This window comes from Equus caballus, chromosome 25 (genome assembly GCF_041296265.1).
Source record: "Equus caballus isolate H_3958 breed thoroughbred chromosome 25, TB-T2T, whole genome shotgun sequence".
In the NCBI taxonomy this organism is placed as follows: Eukaryota; Metazoa; Chordata; class Mammalia; order Perissodactyla; family Equidae; genus Equus; species Equus caballus.
This window is the reverse complement of record NC_091708.1, coordinates 39,070,205-39,091,166: the sequence shown is the minus strand read 5'-3', so window position 1 is coordinate 39,091,166 and position 20,962 is coordinate 39,070,205. Positions and strand designations below refer to the sequence as shown.

At 45.1% G+C, this 20,962-nt stretch overlaps 1 protein-coding gene across 6 annotated transcripts in view; it reads right to left on the bottom strand.

The window, feature by feature from the left end:
- GARNL3 (GTPase activating Rap/RanGAP domain like 3) overlaps positions 1 to 20,962 on the bottom strand; it is a 144,890-nt gene that overhangs the window by 26,616 nt on the left and 97,312 nt on the right. For all 6 annotated transcript variants that reach the window (XM_023628919.2, XM_023628920.2, XM_070250784.1 and 3 more), the window contains 7 exons: positions 15,981 to 16,089; positions 14,112 to 14,157; positions 13,166 to 13,272; positions 9,576 to 9,691; positions 7,591 to 7,695; positions 6,451 to 6,525; positions 3,215 to 3,326 (listed from right to left, as the gene is read on the bottom strand). In XM_023628919.2, the coding sequence (XP_023484687.1) occupies positions 3,215 to 3,326; positions 6,451 to 6,525; positions 7,591 to 7,695; positions 9,576 to 9,691; positions 13,166 to 13,272; positions 14,112 to 14,157; positions 15,981 to 16,089 (670 nt within the window). The remainder of the gene's footprint in view (positions 1 to 3,214; positions 3,327 to 6,450; positions 6,526 to 7,590; positions 7,696 to 9,575; positions 9,692 to 13,165; positions 13,273 to 14,111; positions 14,158 to 15,980; positions 16,090 to 20,962) is intronic.

The window sequence follows — 20,962 nt, the reverse complement described above, 5'->3', positions numbered from 1 at the left end:
GTACCCCAGGCCTTCCCAAAAGGGACTGCTTCTCAGGCTCTCCGCGCTTCTGCTGGAGGCAGACTTGATTTTTCAAAACAGGGGATGATCACTCCAGTAACCATCATGGTATATGATTAAATAACTACGATTATTTCATTTTGTGAATGGCAGCCAACATGCACGGAGGGCTTCCTATATACCAGGCCCTAATGCTAAGTGTTCCACATGTCATTTAACTGAAATGTCCCAGCGACCCTATTAGGTAGGAACTTTTAATACTCCTATTTAACAGATGAGGAACCTAAGGCTCAGAGGAGCTAATAACTTGGCCAAGGTCACATCTTGAGCAGAACCCAAGTCTGTGCAAGGACAAAGCTGTGCTCTTAGCCCGTGTTGTAGCCTCAAATCAGCACCATATCCCCATGGATGGATGGTGTGACCATGGAAGCGACACTTCCGTAAAGAATTAATAAGTGACAGAAGCACTTCGTTTTACAGTTAAAATGGAGGGATACGGTATAGCTGCCCAACTATGTAGAGAGAAAATTAGCAGTTATTCTCCATCAAATCTTTCTCAGATGGCTGAACAGGTTTATACGTAGCACAAGAAGGAAGAGGAGGCAAGGATATGAGAAAGTGACATGGGCTTAATGATTGTTTCATAACAATGTTTTCCTTTTTGTAATCTCTTTAGGAAGAAACAATCTTTCAGAGCCAGCTTTTCTATTAGTGCAAAACCAAAACAAACGGTGATAGCATATTTAATCAGGATCGTTTCCCTTCAAAGTAGGTTTCGCTACACTTAGAGTACAAAGGATCTCAATTTTTGATAATGCCCTTGAAAGAAGTAGACTCTCAAGGGGGGAAGTCTAATGAAATTAAGCAGAGGCTAATGGAACAGAGTGGAACTCAGCATGAAACGAAATGGAGAGCTTCCTCACGGAAACAGTCGTAACATGATTAAGCGCAGACAAGAGAAAGGTAAACAAAGAAATAATAGGAGAATTATGGTTTAAAAGCACAACAAGGAATACAAAGAAAGCCTTAAGGCTATTCTCCTTTTTAGCAAAAACAAACAAGGAAGCTCACTGTATAAACAGGACAGGATAATAACCATCTGAGTAATACATCCAGGGTGGTGGGTGTGTACGGCTACCACCTGTGTAAGATGATTTCCCTCAAAGGTGGAAGGAAAGAATTTCCTGGCAAATCCCAAGAAACCTTCCACCTGACGCCTCCATTGAATTTTGGATCCATAAAGATGAAAATTTCAGAAAAGGACTTGGAAATCTTGGTTTGGATTTTACATTTGAAAAAATAGAAGCAGCCCGAACAGAACCTCTTTCTGTTTATAGGCAAGTCTTAAAAATAGTCACTATAAAGCATACTGTCTTTATTCCAAAAAGGCAAACAGGTAGAATTGAACACTCTTTTAATCACAATTGTTTATCATAATTATTTGCCGAGGACTGTATTTTTGGAAATCTGTGTTACAGTAAAGACAAACAGCATTGGTCGAGTTTAATTTAACAAACTGTAGTTGGTTTAGTGGAAAGAGTTCTGGACTAGGAATCGCCTCTGGGTTCTAGTTCCAGAGGTGCCACTCACCAGCTGTGTGATTGTGGGCTAGTCACATTGTTTCTTCAGGCCTCAGTTTCTTCATCTATAAAACTAAGAGTCTAGACTAAACCTCTAAGGTCTGTTTTGTTTTGTTTTTAAACAAATTCTTTTATTTGGTTGCACCTTTGGGAAAATCTAAGGATTTTGTTACCTTGTAGCAAGTTCATAGGGATACAGTAAAGATAACAGCTGCCACTTAATAAGTTACTACTGTGCACTTAACACAGGTAACTATTTAATCGCCACAACCCCCACTTGTAGTTATGACCATCATTCCCACTTTGTTTATTTCATCAGTTTCCCTTATTATAACTACTTTTCAGCCACTTAAAAAATTACCCTCACTTAGAACAACCCAAAGATCAGTCAGGTTAAGTTTTCTTCAAGATTACAAAGATTTTATAATTGTTTTATAGTTTCTGAAATTAAATATTCAAATTATGAATTTCAAATTATGTGGCTTTTATTAAATTACTTATATATATATATATAGTTATGCATGCAGTTAAAACATATATCAAAAATAACAGATAAGGTCATAAATAAATCCATTGGAAAGGCTGGTCCACGTCTTTGTCTTCCTACAGAAGGCACCCAGCACAGGGTGCGGCACATCGCAGGTCCTTAGTAAACATGCTAAGTCAGGAGCCAAGGAGGGAGTAAAGGTCATGGCCAAGGGTGGGAAGAAGCTGCAGCTTTAGGACATTACGTCACTCTCACGGTGGTGTGGTTTTCAGGATTCTCATAAAACTTCACTGTGGTAACTAGAGACTGGACAGCCTGCTTCTGCACAGTGGAGGATGTGCCCTTGGAAGATGCTGTCTCTACGCCTAAGGCTCCCTCTGAAGCCCCAGGAGATGACTTGGTACCAGGGTTTAGCCCCTTTAACATTCATTAGGAGTCTGGAAAAATCCAAAGGGGCCTCCTGCTGGAAGGGACCACACAGTACTTGATTCTAAAGTAAATCCCCGTCTGAAGTTGAACTCCCTGCACAGTATCCTCGCCAAGGGCATATCCGATTGGAGGCTGGTCTGTGGAACTGACTGCATCCCAGGCAGGCTGATCTACCTGGCTGTCAAAAGGTTTGATTTTCTATTGAGTTGCAATCTGTCTTGCCATCAAAATCTTTTTGCTTCTATATCCATCAAAAATGGGTTATCTCAGATTCTTACTGTTTGTTTTGAACACCAAGTACTTTTGGAATTAAAAACTTTTAAAAACAAAAAAAGCACTTTGAGAGAGAGCATGTCCCTGAGATAGTGGCTCTAAATAACGTGTCCTTGTCGATTTAAGGTAAAATGTTGGAATCATGATAAGTACTGGCTGAAAAGGAGATTCCTTTTGCAGGTCATCTGATACCACACACTCTAATGAGAGATCTGGGGAAGAGATAAACCTATCATGAACGACTCACCCTCCGGCTTGCTTGTTCAGAATATATTCCCTCTGCTTGTCCTGAAAACAAGGGGTTAATTTTATAAGGAAATGAAACTTTGCTAACCTCATTGCTGATGATACATTTATCTAAAGGGAGTTGACTGGCGGTCACCCATCTTAGGAGTACTACAAGTTACACAAATAAAGACATTTGAAGGAGCAGCTACTCACTAACCGTCCACTAGCAAGACGCCAGCATCAGTGGAAACCAGCAAGGCCTGGCCCCAGGGATCTGCACACACGGCTTCGTGAGGGAAATTACTGCAGAAACACTGGGGCTCCCAAGGCTGCGAGGCAACACAAGTATTGGAGAATAAGTGCACCAGAAAGAACAGACCGTGGCCCACCAGATGGGAATGTACAATATGCCACCTGAAACAGCAACACGGATATTCTCCAAACCCTGGTAGCTAAACGGGCTCTGGACTCAGTTCCCTCTCTCAGGAAGAAAAGTCTCCTTTCAAATACGCATGTAATAGGAAAAGAGTGAAGTCACAGGTTTGGCACCATGACCTGTCTCCATATTGTAATAATGCTCCTCGGGGGCAATCGAAAGCATTGGTAATGTTTTCTAAGCAAACATTTTTCTTTAACACCTGGAAATCAGGCCAATTAGTGCCTACTCTTTTGAGAATTCACATTAGTTCATCATAAAAGGATATCCCACAAAACACTATTAAAAAAGGTCAGATCCTGTGTTGCTGATTCAGCAAAATTATTAAACCATCCACAGTGAAAGAAATGGACATTATCTTAACATGAAAATGCTTATTGATTCATTTAGGGCTACAGAATCTTAAAGAAAAAATAACATCTGTCTGTAGGAATATGGCAAGAGCTGCTGATGAAACCTACTCGTGTTTCACCACATGTCATATTCATACCATGTGAACTCTTTAGTTTCATTTTCATTTCAGGCATAAAGAGTTAGTCCTCCTTCACATCAGAACTGCCTCAGAGCTGCGTGGGGACAGCTGGGGCCAGGAGGGCTTGTGCAGAGGGTCACGTTAGAATTGTAGACATTTTCAACAGAACCATTAACTTCCCTCCAAAGCACGTTGCTTGGCCTCAAAGGGCAAAGGTTTTGGAGATTCTCAGGGACAAGCTGAAGTCTTACATCTTCACTTTTACTCTCAATTAGACGCCCCAGCCAGGGCTGTACAAGAGCCCATGTGTGCACGTGTAGGTGTGCTTGTATGCACCAGGGGAACACACACTTGCATACTCAAAGTAGAAGTGATGGTCACCTTCAAGGGTGGCATTTGGGTTGAGGGTAAATGCTGTGTGTATTATTGCTATCTTAGAAAAGTATGTTCCCCCTTTAAGAAACCTAGAAGCCTCCAAAGGAATATTGTGCTTAATAAGGTGAGGCTTGGACTGTTCTCAAAAGGTCACACAAAGAATGTGAAGACATTTTATTAACCGAGAAAGGGCTACAGAAGCGCAGGTCATTAACTGGAATGGCATTTCCTCAAGAAGATTTCTGGAAATTCTGAGTTTGTGACTTATAGCAGGGGGACACGAAAAAGCAAAGTCAATATAAATGCCAACTGGGGGACAGACACAGACATCAGAGGATTAGGTAACACCAAGACAGAAAAACCAACTCTTAATAACAAAATGTTCTCCACCAGAGGACACACGTTTAGAACAGTTATGCAGAACAGGGGTTCTTAACCCAGAAGATCTAAGGGCCCTAGAGGGCCCATGGAGGGCTTACGGAGGTCTGTCCAACCCCTGAAATTGCATTCAAAATGTTGTATACATGTGCCATTTGTACATTTTAATGGGCTAGTGTGTGGAGGGGCGTCCATTGCTTTCATGGGTTCTCAAAGGGGCCAGGGACTCTGATGTCTGAGGACTGATGGCGTGTGCCCTTGCACTGGACACCCTTCCGTCACATGAGGGGCTCAGCGCAGATTCTGCAGGGCGAGAACGTTGTCTTTCAGGCCTTCCTGCCTGAACACAGGACTCTTCGCTGGCTCCTTTAAGAGCATGAACACAGCTCATGAAATGATGGATGCCTAGGAGGTTGACAAAGCCCATTCTTTGGAAATAGAACACTCTTGGGGACAGCCTGTGGGCCTGCGGCCTCTGCAGAGCCAAGTGCACAGCAGTCCGTGAGGCTCTAGAGCAGCGTTTCTCCAAGGACGGCCTGCGGTCCGCTGGCAGGTCAGGAACTGAGCCGACAAACGGAAGCTCTTCCTTTCTTGCTCACTGGTGAACAGGTTACAGCTCCACAGTTTCATTTTTATGTATGCCTAAGAGCTTCTTATTAATAAGGTTTACTAAATTTGGGACATGGAATGGGATTTATAATGTGGTGGGCAACACTGCAAATTCGACTACGTGCACGAACAAGCAGACAGTGGGAGTTATTGCAACCTTTGGAAAAGATGCTTGGCCATCGGTCTGGTCTTAAATTGGTTGTGGTTTTTAGCATCAACTGTATTTTAAGCTCATGATTTTCCTGAAACCAGACTTTAAAGTGTGTAGATTCTGCAATTCAGATACGAAGCATCTATACCTTTGTTGCTAAAGTAAATTTATTTGTAACTTCTTTGCTTTTATAACGGACACTTCTCTAGTGATGCACTTTGAATTTATTCGATTTAACTAATTTTAGCAAATTCTGAACATTAGACATAATTAAGTATACACAGGATATTGCTTTACAATAAAAAATCCTGCAATAGTAGGTTCATATTGCAACCTGTTTTTTTTTTTTCCTCTTCTCTTCTTGTTTACTACCTAGTTCTTTTTCCACATGAAGTGGAAATGAGAAGTAGACACACAGGCCAGAGAATTTTTTGGCTGGCTGCATGAACTGTGGAGTAAGCCGTGGTTTCTCAGCTGTGGTCCCTGCACCAACAGCATCAGCGTCACGGAGGAACTTGTTAGAAATGCAAATCCTCAGGGCCTACCCCAGACCTATGGGGTCAGAAACTCCACGGGTGATTCTAATACACACTACAGCTTGAGAAACACTGCCCTAGAGCCTTGCTGTATAGACCGTGTCTGTGGTCAGCCGTACAGGCACCACACGAGAGCTTGTTGGAAATGCAGAATCTCGACCCATCCCAGAGCTGCTGGATCAGAACATGCTTTTGGCCAAGATGTCCAGGCGGTCTGCAGGCACGCAAAGCTTGAGTTGCATTGCTGCGCCCAGTCTGCCTGACCAGGCCTGGTCCAGCAGCTCTGCTCCATTTAAGCATGCAAAGGCACGTGCATGCTATAGAAATAAGGAGGCTCCCACTAAACGCCTACCCAACCTTACCTGCGGCTTCCTTGAGGACTCCAGTAGGCCAGCTCCTCTTCCTCTTGCCCTACAAACCTCCTTCCAAGAACTGCAGTAACTTCATTGAGGACAACGGACATTCACAGTTGAACTTGAAAGTATTATCAACTCACCTCTTTCTTACAGATCCCTGAAGCTGCCAGGCTGGACGGAGCATCCCCTCTCACAATGGATTTCAGTTTTAGCGCCTTACAAAACAGAGGTTTCTTTTTAAGTTTGTTATCAGGCAGTAAAAGAATGGCAGGAGAAACAATTATGATTTGAAAAAAAATTTTCACTAAAACAGGAGTCACTTCAGACTCCAGTTTCAGGTTCGCACACCGTGTTATCACTGAAGATAAGGAAGGAAGTTAGCTGGATATGGTGAAGCCCTAATGACGATGTCTCAGCCCAAATTAGCCCAAATGCTTTCTGTCATTTCAATTAATCAATATAACAGTACAGTGATTTCCAAACCACGAGCACTGAAAAAAGTTCCCAGGTCCCTCCTCAAACTTGATGAATCAGAATCTCTGAAAGTATCGTCGGGGTATCTTTAAGGACCAACAGTGAAGAGCCCATGAGAGGGGGCACCTGTTCTGGGAAAAAGTTATCTTTGCCTCTAAGCTGTCCTTGATCACCTTGTTTAGCTCTCTACTTCTGGGTCAGGACCTTATCTGCAGGTGGTGGCATGCCTCCTTCTCTCTGTTGTGACATGGCATCAAGGCAGAAGGCTGTGTCACCTCCCAGAAGTGAGAAATACTAATGTGACGTGGAGCGAGGCAAAGGGGGAGGGCTCTCCTCCTGGAATAAGGTGATGGCTGGGAGCCACCTAATTGGGATGACTGCTTCCACGCAGTAGGGTGGAAATTCAGGTCTTCTGTGAGGACACTGGGTGCTTCCTCCTGCCAGGAAGGAGTTCAAGGCGATTTTCCCAAATTGGATCCCCACTTTTCAGAAAATTCCCAGGAGGCAGGCAAGTGGTACATGCTCCCTTGATGAGAGGGAGCCCAGACTGGGCCCTGGGTGGCCTCTTGCTTCCAGCCAGCAGCACTGCTTCTTCTGAAGACTGCTCTTCTCTCACTCACATCCGCAGAGACCTACACTTACATGGTTATCAAAAATCCCACTTGTGGTGTCCACAACAATCCTAAGAGAAATTACAGAGCTCTAAAGGAGTACACGAACATAATATTGTTTGCAGGTGGGCCGTCTGGTTTGGACGGGAGTCACAACTACAGGTCATGCAAAAAAGGTTCCAGAATAAAACCCACCTGCCCTATTCTAACAAACTCTGCCTGGCGGGCCTCCTCTTTCTTCCGTGCTGACTTGGGCGATTCTGGTAAGACATCACTAAAAGATCGTCTATTAAGCATGTTCTAAAAAAGAAAAACAAGTTATAAATTCCAAAAATGGTGGTCAAGTCTCATCCCTTGGCTTCTCCGAATGCACAAACCTCTTTGTCCAGATGGTCCTGTTTCTGCCTTCAGTATGCATTCACTCGATAAGCATTTATGGAGCACATGTTATGTGCCAGGGTCTGTGCTAGATGCTAGAGATAAAAGAGCCGCAGGTGGAGAGCCAGTGCTGCATAACGGCCGACAGCATGGGCTTTGAAATCAAGCGGACCAGCGGCTCCATTACTTACTAACTTCCTAACATGTTGCCCAGCTCCAGGGAAGCCACTGTCATAGAGTGGCGCCCCCTGGAACACAACATACTGAATTCTGTGCGAATGATACCTTGGAGTTGAGTTGCGCAGCTCGGTGGCCCTCTGGGTAACTCTGGGCAAGTCAGTTAATTTCTGAGTCTCAGTGTCTTTGTGTGACTAATACCTGTCTCCCAGGTGTGTTATGAGGACTGAGTGAGGTATCGCACGTATGGTACTTAGCACAGTGCTTGGGCACATACTCAGTGAATGTTAGCTCTCTTCCAGACCCCAGTCAGAGAATTGGGTGCACTCAGTCAGCAAGTACTGACTGAGCGCCTAATACTCTGCCAGATTTGGGCATGTGATACACACAGTGTCTGTCCTCGTGGAGTCCAGAGTCTAACAGGAGAAACAGACTAAGTAACTGATCACGTGATTGGCACGTGGGATAATTTCTGTGAAGGGGAAGTACGTGAAGTGTCTGAGAGCATTTAACAGGGGGACCGTGCTTCATCTAGGGGTTGAGGAAGGCCTGCCTAAGGCAGCGAGGCTCCATCTAAGACCTGAAGGACATCATGTACTCATCTTGGCATGCTCTCTGTACCCTTCCTTGACCTGAGAGGAAAAAAAGGAATTGACAGATTATCGATTATGGCTTGCTCTTTAGGGCCCTGGGCTTAGTCTGGCCCAGTCCGTGTGAGTAGTTAGGGCATACTGACCAGCCAGAAGTCAAGGGGTGCCTACAAAATGGTGCTGGTCACTGTGCCGAACGGAAAGGACTACACGAGCGTTAGCTCATTTTCATTCTTCACGTCCCCTGGGCAAGCACCTGAAAGCTGATGCTACATTTATTCACACACATCATCAGCAACTCTTTCCCCTGGAGCTCATGAATGCACGGATTCCAGGGGATCTCCTCACGTGTTCTGTGCTTCCTTGTTAAATGCGGAAAATGCTTCTTAACAATGATTTTGCTCCACATTAACGAGTCCCTGACATCAGGTGATCTCACACTGAGTCTGGAGGCCTCCAAAAGCATGGGTGCCCTTGAGGCGCTGGTTCCTCCAGGGAGGCGCTGGGTCTCATCAGTGTGGATGTACTCCAGGCCTAGGCAGAGGCTGGCACAGAGCGTATTTTCAGTAAATGTAAGTACTTGTTTCAGTGCCTGAATATGGGGCTGGCCAGTGAGTCTCCAGAAAACCTTAAAAAGCACGCAGTCTTTCTCCACAACCCCCACATCGAGCCCGTCCATCAGCTCTATGGCGTGGTAATGTGGAGTAGTACCACCAAGGACCCAAGGACAGCCACCCCCAAAAAGCACTCTCCAATGCTCCAGAGATTGCTGACGGACACTTATACCCCCAGCCTGCACTTTGACTTCCTCAGGCCCTGGCTTTATGAAAATCACATTCCTGCACATGGACATTCAACACCCCTCCTTCTTATGGTAACAGTGAGAGAACATCAGCCCCTATGTAGCCACAGTCCAGTCTTGACAGCAAGGATCAAGGTGACTCCTCTGCTTTTCTGATCAGGACTCACTGCCAGGACCTGTGTTCTCAACTCAGACCCCATGAGAAAGAAAGAGGACCACGGACCCAAGCTTACCTTATGTAAATCTGGCATCAAATCCTGGTACAAAGATCGAATCAACATATCCAGAGTACGTCGACGTTTCTGGGCAAATGTCGGGGTTTCCAAAGTGGCTTTTTCACCATTAATTACTAAAACATATCAAGATATAAAGTGAATTACAAATATTAACATGCTATTGAAGAATGTCCTTCTCAAGGAAACTCCTCACTGTGACCACCACCCACTTTCCCGACACTGGTATTACCATCGGTATTACCCTTCCTTCATGGAAGAGTGTTAAAAACTCTCCATTTCTCTATACAAACCCACACAGTCCATAGGTATGTCTATCTTACCTGTCCTTTTGGACTACAAGCTTCCTAAGCAGAGGGTACATCTAATTACCTGAAGACCTCATTAGTACACATCCAACCTGCCCCCATCCACCATTTTACCCATTCTACTCATCTTATCCATCCATCTATCCATCCATCCATCTGCCCATCTATCCTACTCATCCACCCACCCATCCATTCCTCCACCCACCTACCCACCTATCCACCCACCCATCCAACACATGGATCAAACCACTAGGATGCTATTCAATGGGATTAAATATATATTTGCTGCATTTTGTTAGGATAATAAGAATTGCCTAAGCAGAGAACTAGGATTCTTAGCCTAATGGAAGTTTCTTCTGGAAAAAAATGCTGGCAGTTAAGTGGACCACAGACACTAAGAGTCAATAAAGTGGGATGTCCGGTTACACATTAGAGCACAGAGCAGAAAGTATGCAATAGACGTTAGGAGCTTGAAGTCAAGACGGCGACAGGTTTGAATCCCAGCTGTGCTGCTATCTGTACATTCTTAAGCAAATTACTTAGCTTCTTGAAGCCTCAGTTTTCTACCCTGAAAAATGGATATAATCAGATTTCCTTAAGGTTGCTGTAGAATTTAAATGAGATAATAAGTATAAAGGGTTAGCAAAGTGCTGGGCATATTGAACTGAATAAATATCAACTAATATTTTTCTCTTACAGAGGGACAAAGGAAGGGCAGTGTTCATATACAGAAAAATGACCTTCTTGGGGACAGGCATTTCCTAGGTAGGATCTGTGTGCTGGGGGCAAGTTGGGCTTGTTTGTGGCAAGACACCTCTTAAGGAATCTTTTAAACTATGCGTGTATACCATTTTCTTTAATTCTGTGACTGGGAATTTTTTGTTTGAGGATTTTTTTGTCCTTAGTACTCCAGAAAAATCCATTTAAAATGACTTGTTTTAGCTGAATAAGTGGAAAAAGTCCAGATTTTTCTTGAAATGCCATTTCCTGTTATCTCAGAGTTTTCTACCTGGCCTACTTTCTCTGTCCTGCTAACTCTACTGTGGAATTCAAAGAGCCTCTGATCCCTGGGCTTATCCCCTTTCTCCAGTCCATCAGCCCCTCCTGGTCCCTCCTGGCTCCACACTCCATTACGTCCATACACCCTCTTCATAACCAGCTCCATATTCTTCCATTATATCTCCCTTTCAAATCTTCCACTATAAATCAACTGAACCCTTCATTTCATTTCATCCAAAGCCTCTGAGGGGGCTGAAGACGGTCATTGTGTTGGCTGGTTCCATTTAAGTCAACAGATTCCATTAACAAGCTGGGTCCTTAGTGTCGCTAGGCCATCACTAACCAATCTGTGCCTAAAGGACCACATGCCCACAGCAGTTCCTTCTCTGCGACAGGTCTTCCACAAAGAGTGCTTACCTCCTGGGCCCAGGTGCAAGACCACTTCAGCTTCTAGCTGCTAAACCTACTCTCTGCTGCTCACTCCTTGTTTCTGGTTTATTTCTTGCTCTCTGCCTGATCCTCTGGACTTGAAACGCATCGATCCCACAGTTTTAAGACTCAGGCAATTTCATATAGAATCTCAGATTTCTGGCTTGTTTCGAAAACTCAGAATAAAGGGCAACACTGGGCTCATGCTCCCGAATGGCATCAACTGGCTGGAGCAGAACGTTTGCTTTCCTAGCCCTCCTTACTGTGCCACGCTGGCCCACTTCACTCCTTCATATTCCCCACCCATCTCTCCAGGCGAGTGAGTTTGTGACCCCTGCTATAGCATTTGAAATAAGGTATGTGGATATTGAAAAGGAGATGAATCAGCATCTTATGCAAGAGATTTGCAACGTTTGCTGCTTCTAATGTCAGGGTGAGACATTACCCAGGACCCTGGCGTAGGTTAAATGTGTGAGATAACAAACCCAGGCGGCCCAGCCAGGAAGCAGAGGGAGCCCCAGCGCAGGCGCTGTTCATTTCTCCATTCTCCAGAAGGCAGTTCTGGAAGCAGGCGGAGACCTTTACAAGGGACTGGAGGGGTTTTACAGAGGGGACAGAGGTTATCAAGTGCTGTGGCTGGGACTGGGGTGCTTCGGTCCCTGGAGTTAAGTGACACTCATCTCTTCAAGTGTCACCTGCATGGGCAGATGGACAGGGGAACTGTTGTGTGGATGCTGACGAAGGATGCACGATCAGGGCTGTGAAGGAGAGACTGGGGAAAGAAGACAAAGGGGGGATAACATGCTCCTGTCCCTCGCCTTGGCCTGAGGGATTGGTTTTGGCCATCATGGCAGTAAGGTTAAGACCGGAAGCTGAGGGAGCAGTTGCTCCCGAAGGACTTTGTGAGGCTCAATCAGTGCTACCTCGGGGCCAGGTGACCAAGATGGGTTCTAGAGAGGACAGGAGCATTTCCAAATGCTCTAAAACCACACAGAGACAGTGACAGCATTAGGCAAAGACTCCGTGTGTGTGTGTGTGTGTGTGTGTGTGTGTGTGCTCATGCGCGCACGCACGTGCATGCGTGTGTGGTGCAGGGGGGATGGGGAGGTAGCCAGCAAAGCAGCTGCAGTGTCCAGAGTGCCTGGAAGAAGGAGAGAAGGCAGCATCATCACAGAGGGCACAGAATGAGCGGCACTGCCAGCACCCCAGGGCTTGCAGGCCTGGACTTCTAGCCATAACAACCGCGGGATACTCCGGGTGGGGGGGTGCGGCAGAGCTCTTGTGGTTCAGAAGATGCAGGCTCAGAGTCAGGTATTCAGGTATTACCGGTGGAGCTAAATGTACACTCACCAGCTAGTGAAGCCCAGGGCAGTCAGGTTCTACTCACGTCATCTTCATATTTTCTGTCTCTCTGTCTCTGTCTGTCTGTCTGTCTCTCTCTCACACACACACAGAGACCTAACAACTCTCCTATTCCCAAGTACGTATCTATAACCACTCTTTGCCCCACATACATCCCACTCTCTGACAAAGACAAAGATACGCACATAAGCAGAGACTCAGAAATGGTCATATCGGAACCCTGGGCCGAAAGGTAAATTTGAGGCCCTCTGGGATTGTGCGTGGGTGAGTGTGGATAAACTTCACGGCGGTGGGTAGGATGGCAGGTATAGATGAGGACAGGAGACAACCTACACACCACTGCCAGAAAACTAAACACATTTCAGGTGAAGAATTAACAGAACACAGAATCCTTAAACAATGGTATTTTCTTATACAGCATCCCGGGAGAATTCCAAGCAATGTAGTTAGATGTAGAACACGTTGCAAAAACATTTCAAAACAGAAACTTACATTTCACTAGCAAAAAGTCCCTGAATTCCTGGTGGTCTGTAAACACCGGGGGGGATGGTAAGGGTGGGCCAAAGAGTGGTACGCTTTCTTCTGAAAATATTTTCAGCCTATGTAGAAAACATTTCAGAATTACTTGGTTTTTCTTCAAAGATGACCAATATTTGGACCTTAAATTTGGCCCGTTGCTTCTGTGATATGTTAGGAGTATTCATTCCATGGGAGTGCCTTCTCTGGGCTCCCAGAGCCTCAGCCAGCAGGCAGCTCTCCCTGTGTCCTGGAGGACAGAGGCCAAGTCTTCCCGAATCCTTTGTGGTCCAACCCACCAGGCCACGGGCAAGGTCAGGGACCCCAGGAATAACAGCAAAGGCCACCATTGAGCACCACTGCATACCAGCAGTGTACGTGGTATTTTAAGAAAGAGCATCGACTGATTCTCACCAAACCTGTCACAGTAACATCAACACCTTTATTCTACAGACGAGGCCTGAGGCTCCGAGAAGAGAAACAATTTTTTCAAAGCCTCAAAGTTAATAAGTGACAGAGCTAGGATCCCAATCCAAATCAATTTGGCTCAAAGTTCATGCTCTTCTCACATATAATACCTTTTAACATATTGATTTTTGAGAACAGAAGGATAAACAGGCAGTGACGTGGCCTAGGAAAGGGGGTACTCGGGTCAAGAAGAAACACACCAAATTTGTTCCCATTGCAAAGTACCATAAAATTCCAAACCAATCCTGACCCTTGGGTCTACTGCACAGAGCAAAACTATATGGAACAAGTCCTTCCTAAAGAGATGTTGGCTTTGGACAAAGTTCTACAAGGTGAGACACTCCTTTGAAATCAATAAAGAAATATGTATATCGAGAGTCTCATAAAATCAATGCCAAATTAACAAGCAGACATGAGAAATAGAACAAGCGATGGAGAGAAAGTGATCACCTACCTGTAATTGTCATTTTGTTGATCATACCTCACTAAGGCAAAAATATCTGCGGGGATGGTTAAGGAAGCTAATCAACTGCCCGGATGCTCACGGTCAACGGCTCGTGCTTTGGAAATCCCTTGTACAGAATCATCTAGACCCGCGCTTCTGTGGTCAGGGCACCCATCACTCTTAGGTCGAGATAGAAACTTGACTTTCTTTAAAAGAGACAGCCCAGGAAGACACAGGTTCATCTTCTGTCTGCTCATCCTTCGGGGAAGGGCTAAATCTCCAAATCTCTCAGAAAAGCAATATAAATAAAGCTATTAAGCATCTAAGCAGGAAACAAAGCAAAAAGAGCAATTTTCTTCTTGCCTGGAAATACAAGCAAGATCCCGATATGAAATTAGCCATATATTTCATCTCATACATTTTGGAAAGAAAAGCAATTTAGATGTTTCCACTTCCCCTTCTCTCCTTCAGGCTTCAGTAGACAAAACAAACCAACATAGCTGGTGGCAGCCTCTCAGCAGAATCTACTTTGCTGTTAGACCGGTACCACACTTCCATCCTGCTTTTCTTTCTTTCTGCTCCTCCTCCTCCTCCCCCACCGTCTCCCACCCCCAGCTTTCCTTAGCCAGGGCTAACGAGTCATCAACCCCTCAAAGTGTTTCCATTCCTAGACTCAGTGGAAGGAAACCGCATTAACTATGCTCATCCATTTCCAGAAACAAATGTGCCAACCCCCAAATCTGAAATGTATCACAAAAGGAAATTCTAAGAATAATGACTACTTCTCAGTCACCTAAAGGGTCACCTCCTCCCCGCCTCCTGCACTGCACCTGGAGAAGTTTCTGTTCTACAAGAACCACTGCAGGAAGGGGGAATTATTAGTCCTAAATCCCAGGGAACACAGGAACATACCACTTAGCAAGCAGGGAGGAGAACAAAAAAATTACTATTTAAAGTGTAGGTGCATATCTGTTTTCTCCTCTGCTCTCGTGGAAGAATTATGGCAATTTCCAACTTTTAAAAATTTACACACTATATTGTTAGGTTACAATGAATAAGTCAAAGTATACAGAGCACCCTATTTTCAGATGCAAAGAGTTATAATGGTCTGTCTCCCAACGTTTTTACTATAGTCTCTAGGGAACATGAATAATGACCAGAATTTATTCTGGAAACGCCTATTAGTTGCCTTGTACTTATTATGTACAACTTGTAGAGCCACCACCTTTGGGTCTCACTGTTGTGGCCTGTGACCCAGAGCAACAGGGCCATGACTGGGTATCTGTTGGGCTGGTCATGTCAGGTCCATGCCTGTCTGAGTGAGCTGAGCTTGGACATTACTGAGAACCTCAGCGGGACCCTGCCAGCCGTGTGAGCTAAACAGGGATTAGAAGGAGCGGAGGGGAAGCAAATGAAAATATGGCTAATTCCATCATTTCTCACATTCCAAGAGATGGTAGTGCAGCAGCTGTTACTAAGGCTCAGAATTAACAGAGAAAAATCATTTTGGCTTTTTATCTTAACTTGCAAGTTTTTATACCTAAAGTAAATTTCTCAGAAGATACCCTACCTATAATTCTTCTAGTTCATTTATTATTGATGGATGGTAGGAAGTTTCCCTCATTTCACAGACTATCTGAGGGAGGGGAAGCTATTTCACAAGTTCAGAATTCTCTGAGGATTAATCCATCCATTACTCCAAGGGATGGAGAGAGAAAGGGAAAAATACAATGTTGAGGAAAAAACCCAAAATGGTGGGTCTAGGAATTCAACAGTGTGAAAGAAGTCAAGCACAGCATTGGTCTGAGGGTCACTTTAGGTCCAGTGAGGCTGAACAACAGCTCGCTAAACGGGAGCGTTCCCGAAGGCCCAGGATACGTGTAAAATGCGAGCGGATCATGGAAGGCTTAAAGGCAGGAGAAGGTTCCTCTCCTTCCTGGAACACAATGGTGACAATATCGTTTCCAATGTGGCGCTTCCTTTCCACCTGGATGTAAGCATAAATGACATCACTGAGAAGGTCACTCAAACATGGCAGCTGCACAGAGTTAAAAAACAGAACACAATACGACAATCCACAATCACGGCCAGGCGCCCTGAACTTCAGCCATCTTTGGCTTTTTGCCTCCCGTGTTTTCGCAGCCCCCAGTCTCCCGGCTCTCCTCTCCACCTCCTCCGCTCCTCCCCAAATCAGGCCTGCAATCCCTCTGGTCCATCCTTCCATGGAAGCCTCCTAGCTAGCCTCCTGGCCTCATTCTCTCCCATTCTCTGCTCTGATCGCGTTCACCTTCTCTCATCATCTCCTTAGGCTGGCATTAAAGGTCCCCAAACAAGAGGCATCGCATCAGCATTCCCTGGGGATGGGACTCAAGTGTCTATTTTTATGAATGCCGTAGCTAGTTCTGAAGCACATATTTGGTGAGAACAATGGCCCTACCTAGTCTGACCCCAGTTGACCTTTCTAAAACGATCTCCTAGACCTGTGGTCAGCAAATTTTTTTCTGTAAACGGCCAGACGTTAAATATGTTCAACTCTGTGGACCATGTTGTCTCTTCGCAACCATGCAGCTCTGCCATTGCGGTGCAGAAGCAGCTACAGACAACACATACGTGGGGGGGCGTGGCTGTGTGCCAATAACACTTATTTAACAAAACAGGCAGCATGTTGGCTTTGGCCGATGGGCCATAGTTTGCCAACCCCTGTCACAGACCTTAGCTTAATCAGCCAAATAGAAGGAGTCCCTGTTCTCCACGGATCCCTGTGTGTCCCCTATTCCACACTGTGAGCTCCTGGGGAACAGGATCCCTGTCTGTTTCATATGAGATATTTTTTCCATTTTTCAAATGAGGAGACCAAGGTTTAGAGAGGTTCTAATAATTTCAATTCAATTCAGTTAAAAAAGTAATTATTGGGGCTGGCCTCATGGCCAAGTGGTTAAGTTCCACATGCTCTGCTTTGGTGGCCCAGGGTTCACAGGTTCAGATCCCAGGCGTGGACCTACTCCACTTATCAGCCATGCTGTGGAGGCATCCCACATACAAACTAGAGGAAGACTGGCACAGATGTGAGCTCAGGGCTACTATTCCTCAAGCGAAAAAAAGAGGAAGATTGGCAATGGATGTTAGCTCAGGGTGAATCTTCCTCACCAAAAAAAAAAAAAAAAAAAAAAAAAAAATTTTTGGCAATGATTTCTTGAATATGACACTAATAGCATAGCCAACAAAAGAAAAAATAGATAAACTGGACTACATCAAAATTTTAAACTTTCATGCATCAAAAGACACTATCAACAGAGTGAAAAGGTAACCAGCAGAATGGGGGAAAATATTTGAAAATCATATATCTGATAAGGGGTCATACCCAGAATACATAAAGAACTCCTACAACTCAACAACAAAAAAACAAATAACTCCATTAAAAAATGGGCACAGGACTTGAATAGACATTTCTCCAAAGAAGATATACAAATGGCCACAGGAAAAGATGCTCAGTACCACTAACCATTAGGGAAATGCAAATCCAAATCACAATGAGATCCCACCTCACACTCATCAGGATATCCATCACAAAAAAACAAATAGAGAATAACAAGTGTTGTTGGGGATCTGGAGAAATCGGACTCCTCGTGCATTGCTGGGGAGGACGTAAAGTGGTGCAGCTGTCGTGGAAAATGGTCTGGGGGCTCCTCAAAAAATAAACATAGAATTACCATCTGATCCAACAATTCCATATGTGGGTATATACCCCAAAGAATTGAAAACAGGGACTCAAGAAGATATTTGTACACCAATGTTCATAGCAGCATTATTCACAATAGTCAAAAGGTGGAAACAACCCAAATGTCCATCAACGGGTGAATGGATAAACAAAATGTGGTATGAACACGCCATGGAATACCATTTAGCCTTAAAGAGGAAGAAAGTTCTGAGATGCTGCAACATTAATGAACCTTGAGGACATTGTGCTAAGGGAAACAAGCTAGACACCAAAGGGCAAACGTTGTATGACTCCACTTATACGAAGTATCTAGTCAAATTCACAGGAACAGAAAGCAGAACGGTAGTTGCCAAGGGCTGAGGAAGGGAGAACCGTGGAATTACTGTCTAAGAGGCACAGAGTTTCAGTGTGGGAAGATAAAACGTCTAGAGATGGAGGGCGGTGATGATTGCACAACACTGCCAACGTACGTAATGCCACTGAACTGTATACTTAAAAGTGATCAAAGGGCCGGCCTGGTGGCGCAGCGGTTAAGCACACACGTTCCGCTTCAGTGGCCTGGGTTTGCCGGTTCGGATCCCAGGTGCGGACATGGCACCGCTTGTCAAGCCATGCTGTGGTAGGCGTCCCACATATAAAGGAGAGGAAGATGGGCACGGATGTTAGCTCAGGGCCAGTCTTCCTTGGCAAAAGAGAGGAGTAATGGTAGCAGATGTTAGCTCAGGGCTAATCTTCCTCAAAAAAAAAAAAAGAACTATAAAAATAAAAAAGTGATTAAAATGGTAAATTTTATGTTGTCTATGTTGTACCACAATAAAATAAATAATTATTGATCCATAAACTGATGAATGAACAAACAAAATGTGTTATATATCTATACAATGGAAAATTATTCAGCAATAAAAAGGAATGAAATACTGTCACAGGCTACAACATGGATGAACCTGAAAACATGCTAAGTGCAAGAAGCTAGTTACAAAAGCCCACATATTGTAAAATTTCATTGACGTGAAGTGTCCAAATAGGCAAATCCATACACACAGAAAGTAGATTAGAAGCTACCAGGGGCTGGGCAGGGGTGGAGTGGGGAGTGACGGCTAAGGGGAGAGGGGTTTCTCTTCTGGGGAATAAAAGGTCCTAAGATGGATTGTAGTGACAGCTGAATAACCTTGTGAAAATACTTAAGTGGGTGAATTGTATAGTATGTGAAATGTACCTCAATAAAGCTTTTATATATTTTTAAAAAGTAATTACTGAGATCCTACCATGTGCCAGGAACAAAGGAGACAAAAATCCCTGCCTCTTGGGGTTTACGCTGGCAGGGGGCACACAAATTACAAGGAAGCATAATACAACAGTACGACTACTTGTTGGGAGGTGTAAGGGCCACGGAAAGAAGAGAACAGCGTCAGGGGGCTGGGGGCACTGGTGGTGGGGGGCGGATGCTTCAGATAGAGCCATCAGGGTCAGTTTCACAGTTTCCATGGAGTCGATCTGAAGGAGGCGAGCCAGTCAGCCAGTGGGGATCTGGTGGAAGAGAGTTCTAGGCAGAAGGAAGGGCAACACAGAGGCTGTGAAGTTGGACACTATCTGGTGACTCTAAGGAGCAGGAGAGGAAGCCAATGTGACTGGAAGGGAGTAAGCAGAAGAGCAGCGGGCGATGAGATGAGAGAAGGACTAGAGGTCCCGCCCGACCTTGCAGGCCATTGTAAGGATTCCGGCTTTGACTCTGAGTGAAGTGGGAGCCTGGACGGTTTGCGAAGAGAAGCGACATGATCTGACTTGTGTTTTAAAGAGTCACTGTGGCTGATGGATTGAGAAACAGCATCAGGGGACAGAGTGAAAGCAGGGAGGCCAGAGAGGAAGCTACTGCAGTCATCCAACAGGCGATGACGGTGGCTCGGAGCAGGGTAGTAACAGAAGGGTGAGAAGTGGTCAGATTTTAGATATAATTTGGAGGTAGAGCCAACAGGATTTCCTGACAAATTGAAAATGGGATAAGACAAAGAGAGAGGAGTTGAGAATGACTCCCAGGTTATTTTGCCCTAGAAACTAGAAGAACAGAATAGCCATCAACTGGGATAAGAAAGAGTACAGGAGGAACAGGTTTGGAAGAGAGTCAGAGTTTAGCTTGGGACATAGTAGGTTTGAGACGTCTAGCCCAGTGGAGGAGTTGAGAAGGTTGCACACCTGAGTCTGGAGTTCCGGAGAAAGGTCTGGCTGGAGATGTAAATTTGGGTGTCACTGGCATATAAAAGCTATTTAAAGCCACAAGACTGGATGAGATCATCAAGGGAGTGAATGAGTGTAGAAAGAGAAGAGGACCGAGAACCGAGCCCTGGGGCATGGCAACGGACACAGTGTGCCCAAGAGCACAGAGCTAGCTACACGGCAGAGCTGGGATTTGGCCCAGACCTGGCTGATCACAGAGCTCATGCTTTCATCTGGTACCAGATGCTGCTGTCGGGTCTGCAGTGCTGGGAGACTAGACGACGTCAGTGGTGCTGGACACCAGGGATGTTAGGAAGAAGGTGAGGCCCCAGAGAGGCAAACGTTGACACCTCTCCTTCCCCCGTTATGGTTGGGTATGGTGACAGAGGGAGGAGACAGATGGAAGAAATTATTGTAATACCAGAACCTACAATAGCTTTGTGAAAATGTGTTTCTTTCAATCAAATTTGAGATGTGGCTCGGACTGTTTCACTAGTGTTCTAGATGTAAGGAAGTTAAAAGCCACCAAGATTTTATGAGCCTGGCTGGTCTGACTTTTTGACTGTTACCTTAGGCCCCCAAGAGACCAAGACAGGTAGAGAGAGGTTCCCAGTTAGCGGTCCTTCTCTGTTCTCCCACGTGAGGCACTGCTAAGTGTCGCTAGCATTCTGCATTTGTCTCTCTTCCCACCTGCAGTATCTCCCTGGTAACAGAGACCAGTTTATCATTGTGATTTTCTTCCTATCTGCTGATGCTGGGCAAGTGGCAAGTGGAGGTGCCAAGCACTACCCGTGGAGCCAGCCACGATGTTGAGAACACCAGGGTCCGTGTGGGAACATTTCAGTGCTCCTGGTGAGTGCTGCTGCATCGTAATAGGCTAAGAGCCCTCTCAAAAAGATAAAGTTAAAGCCTTATGAGTTGGGCAGAGGCC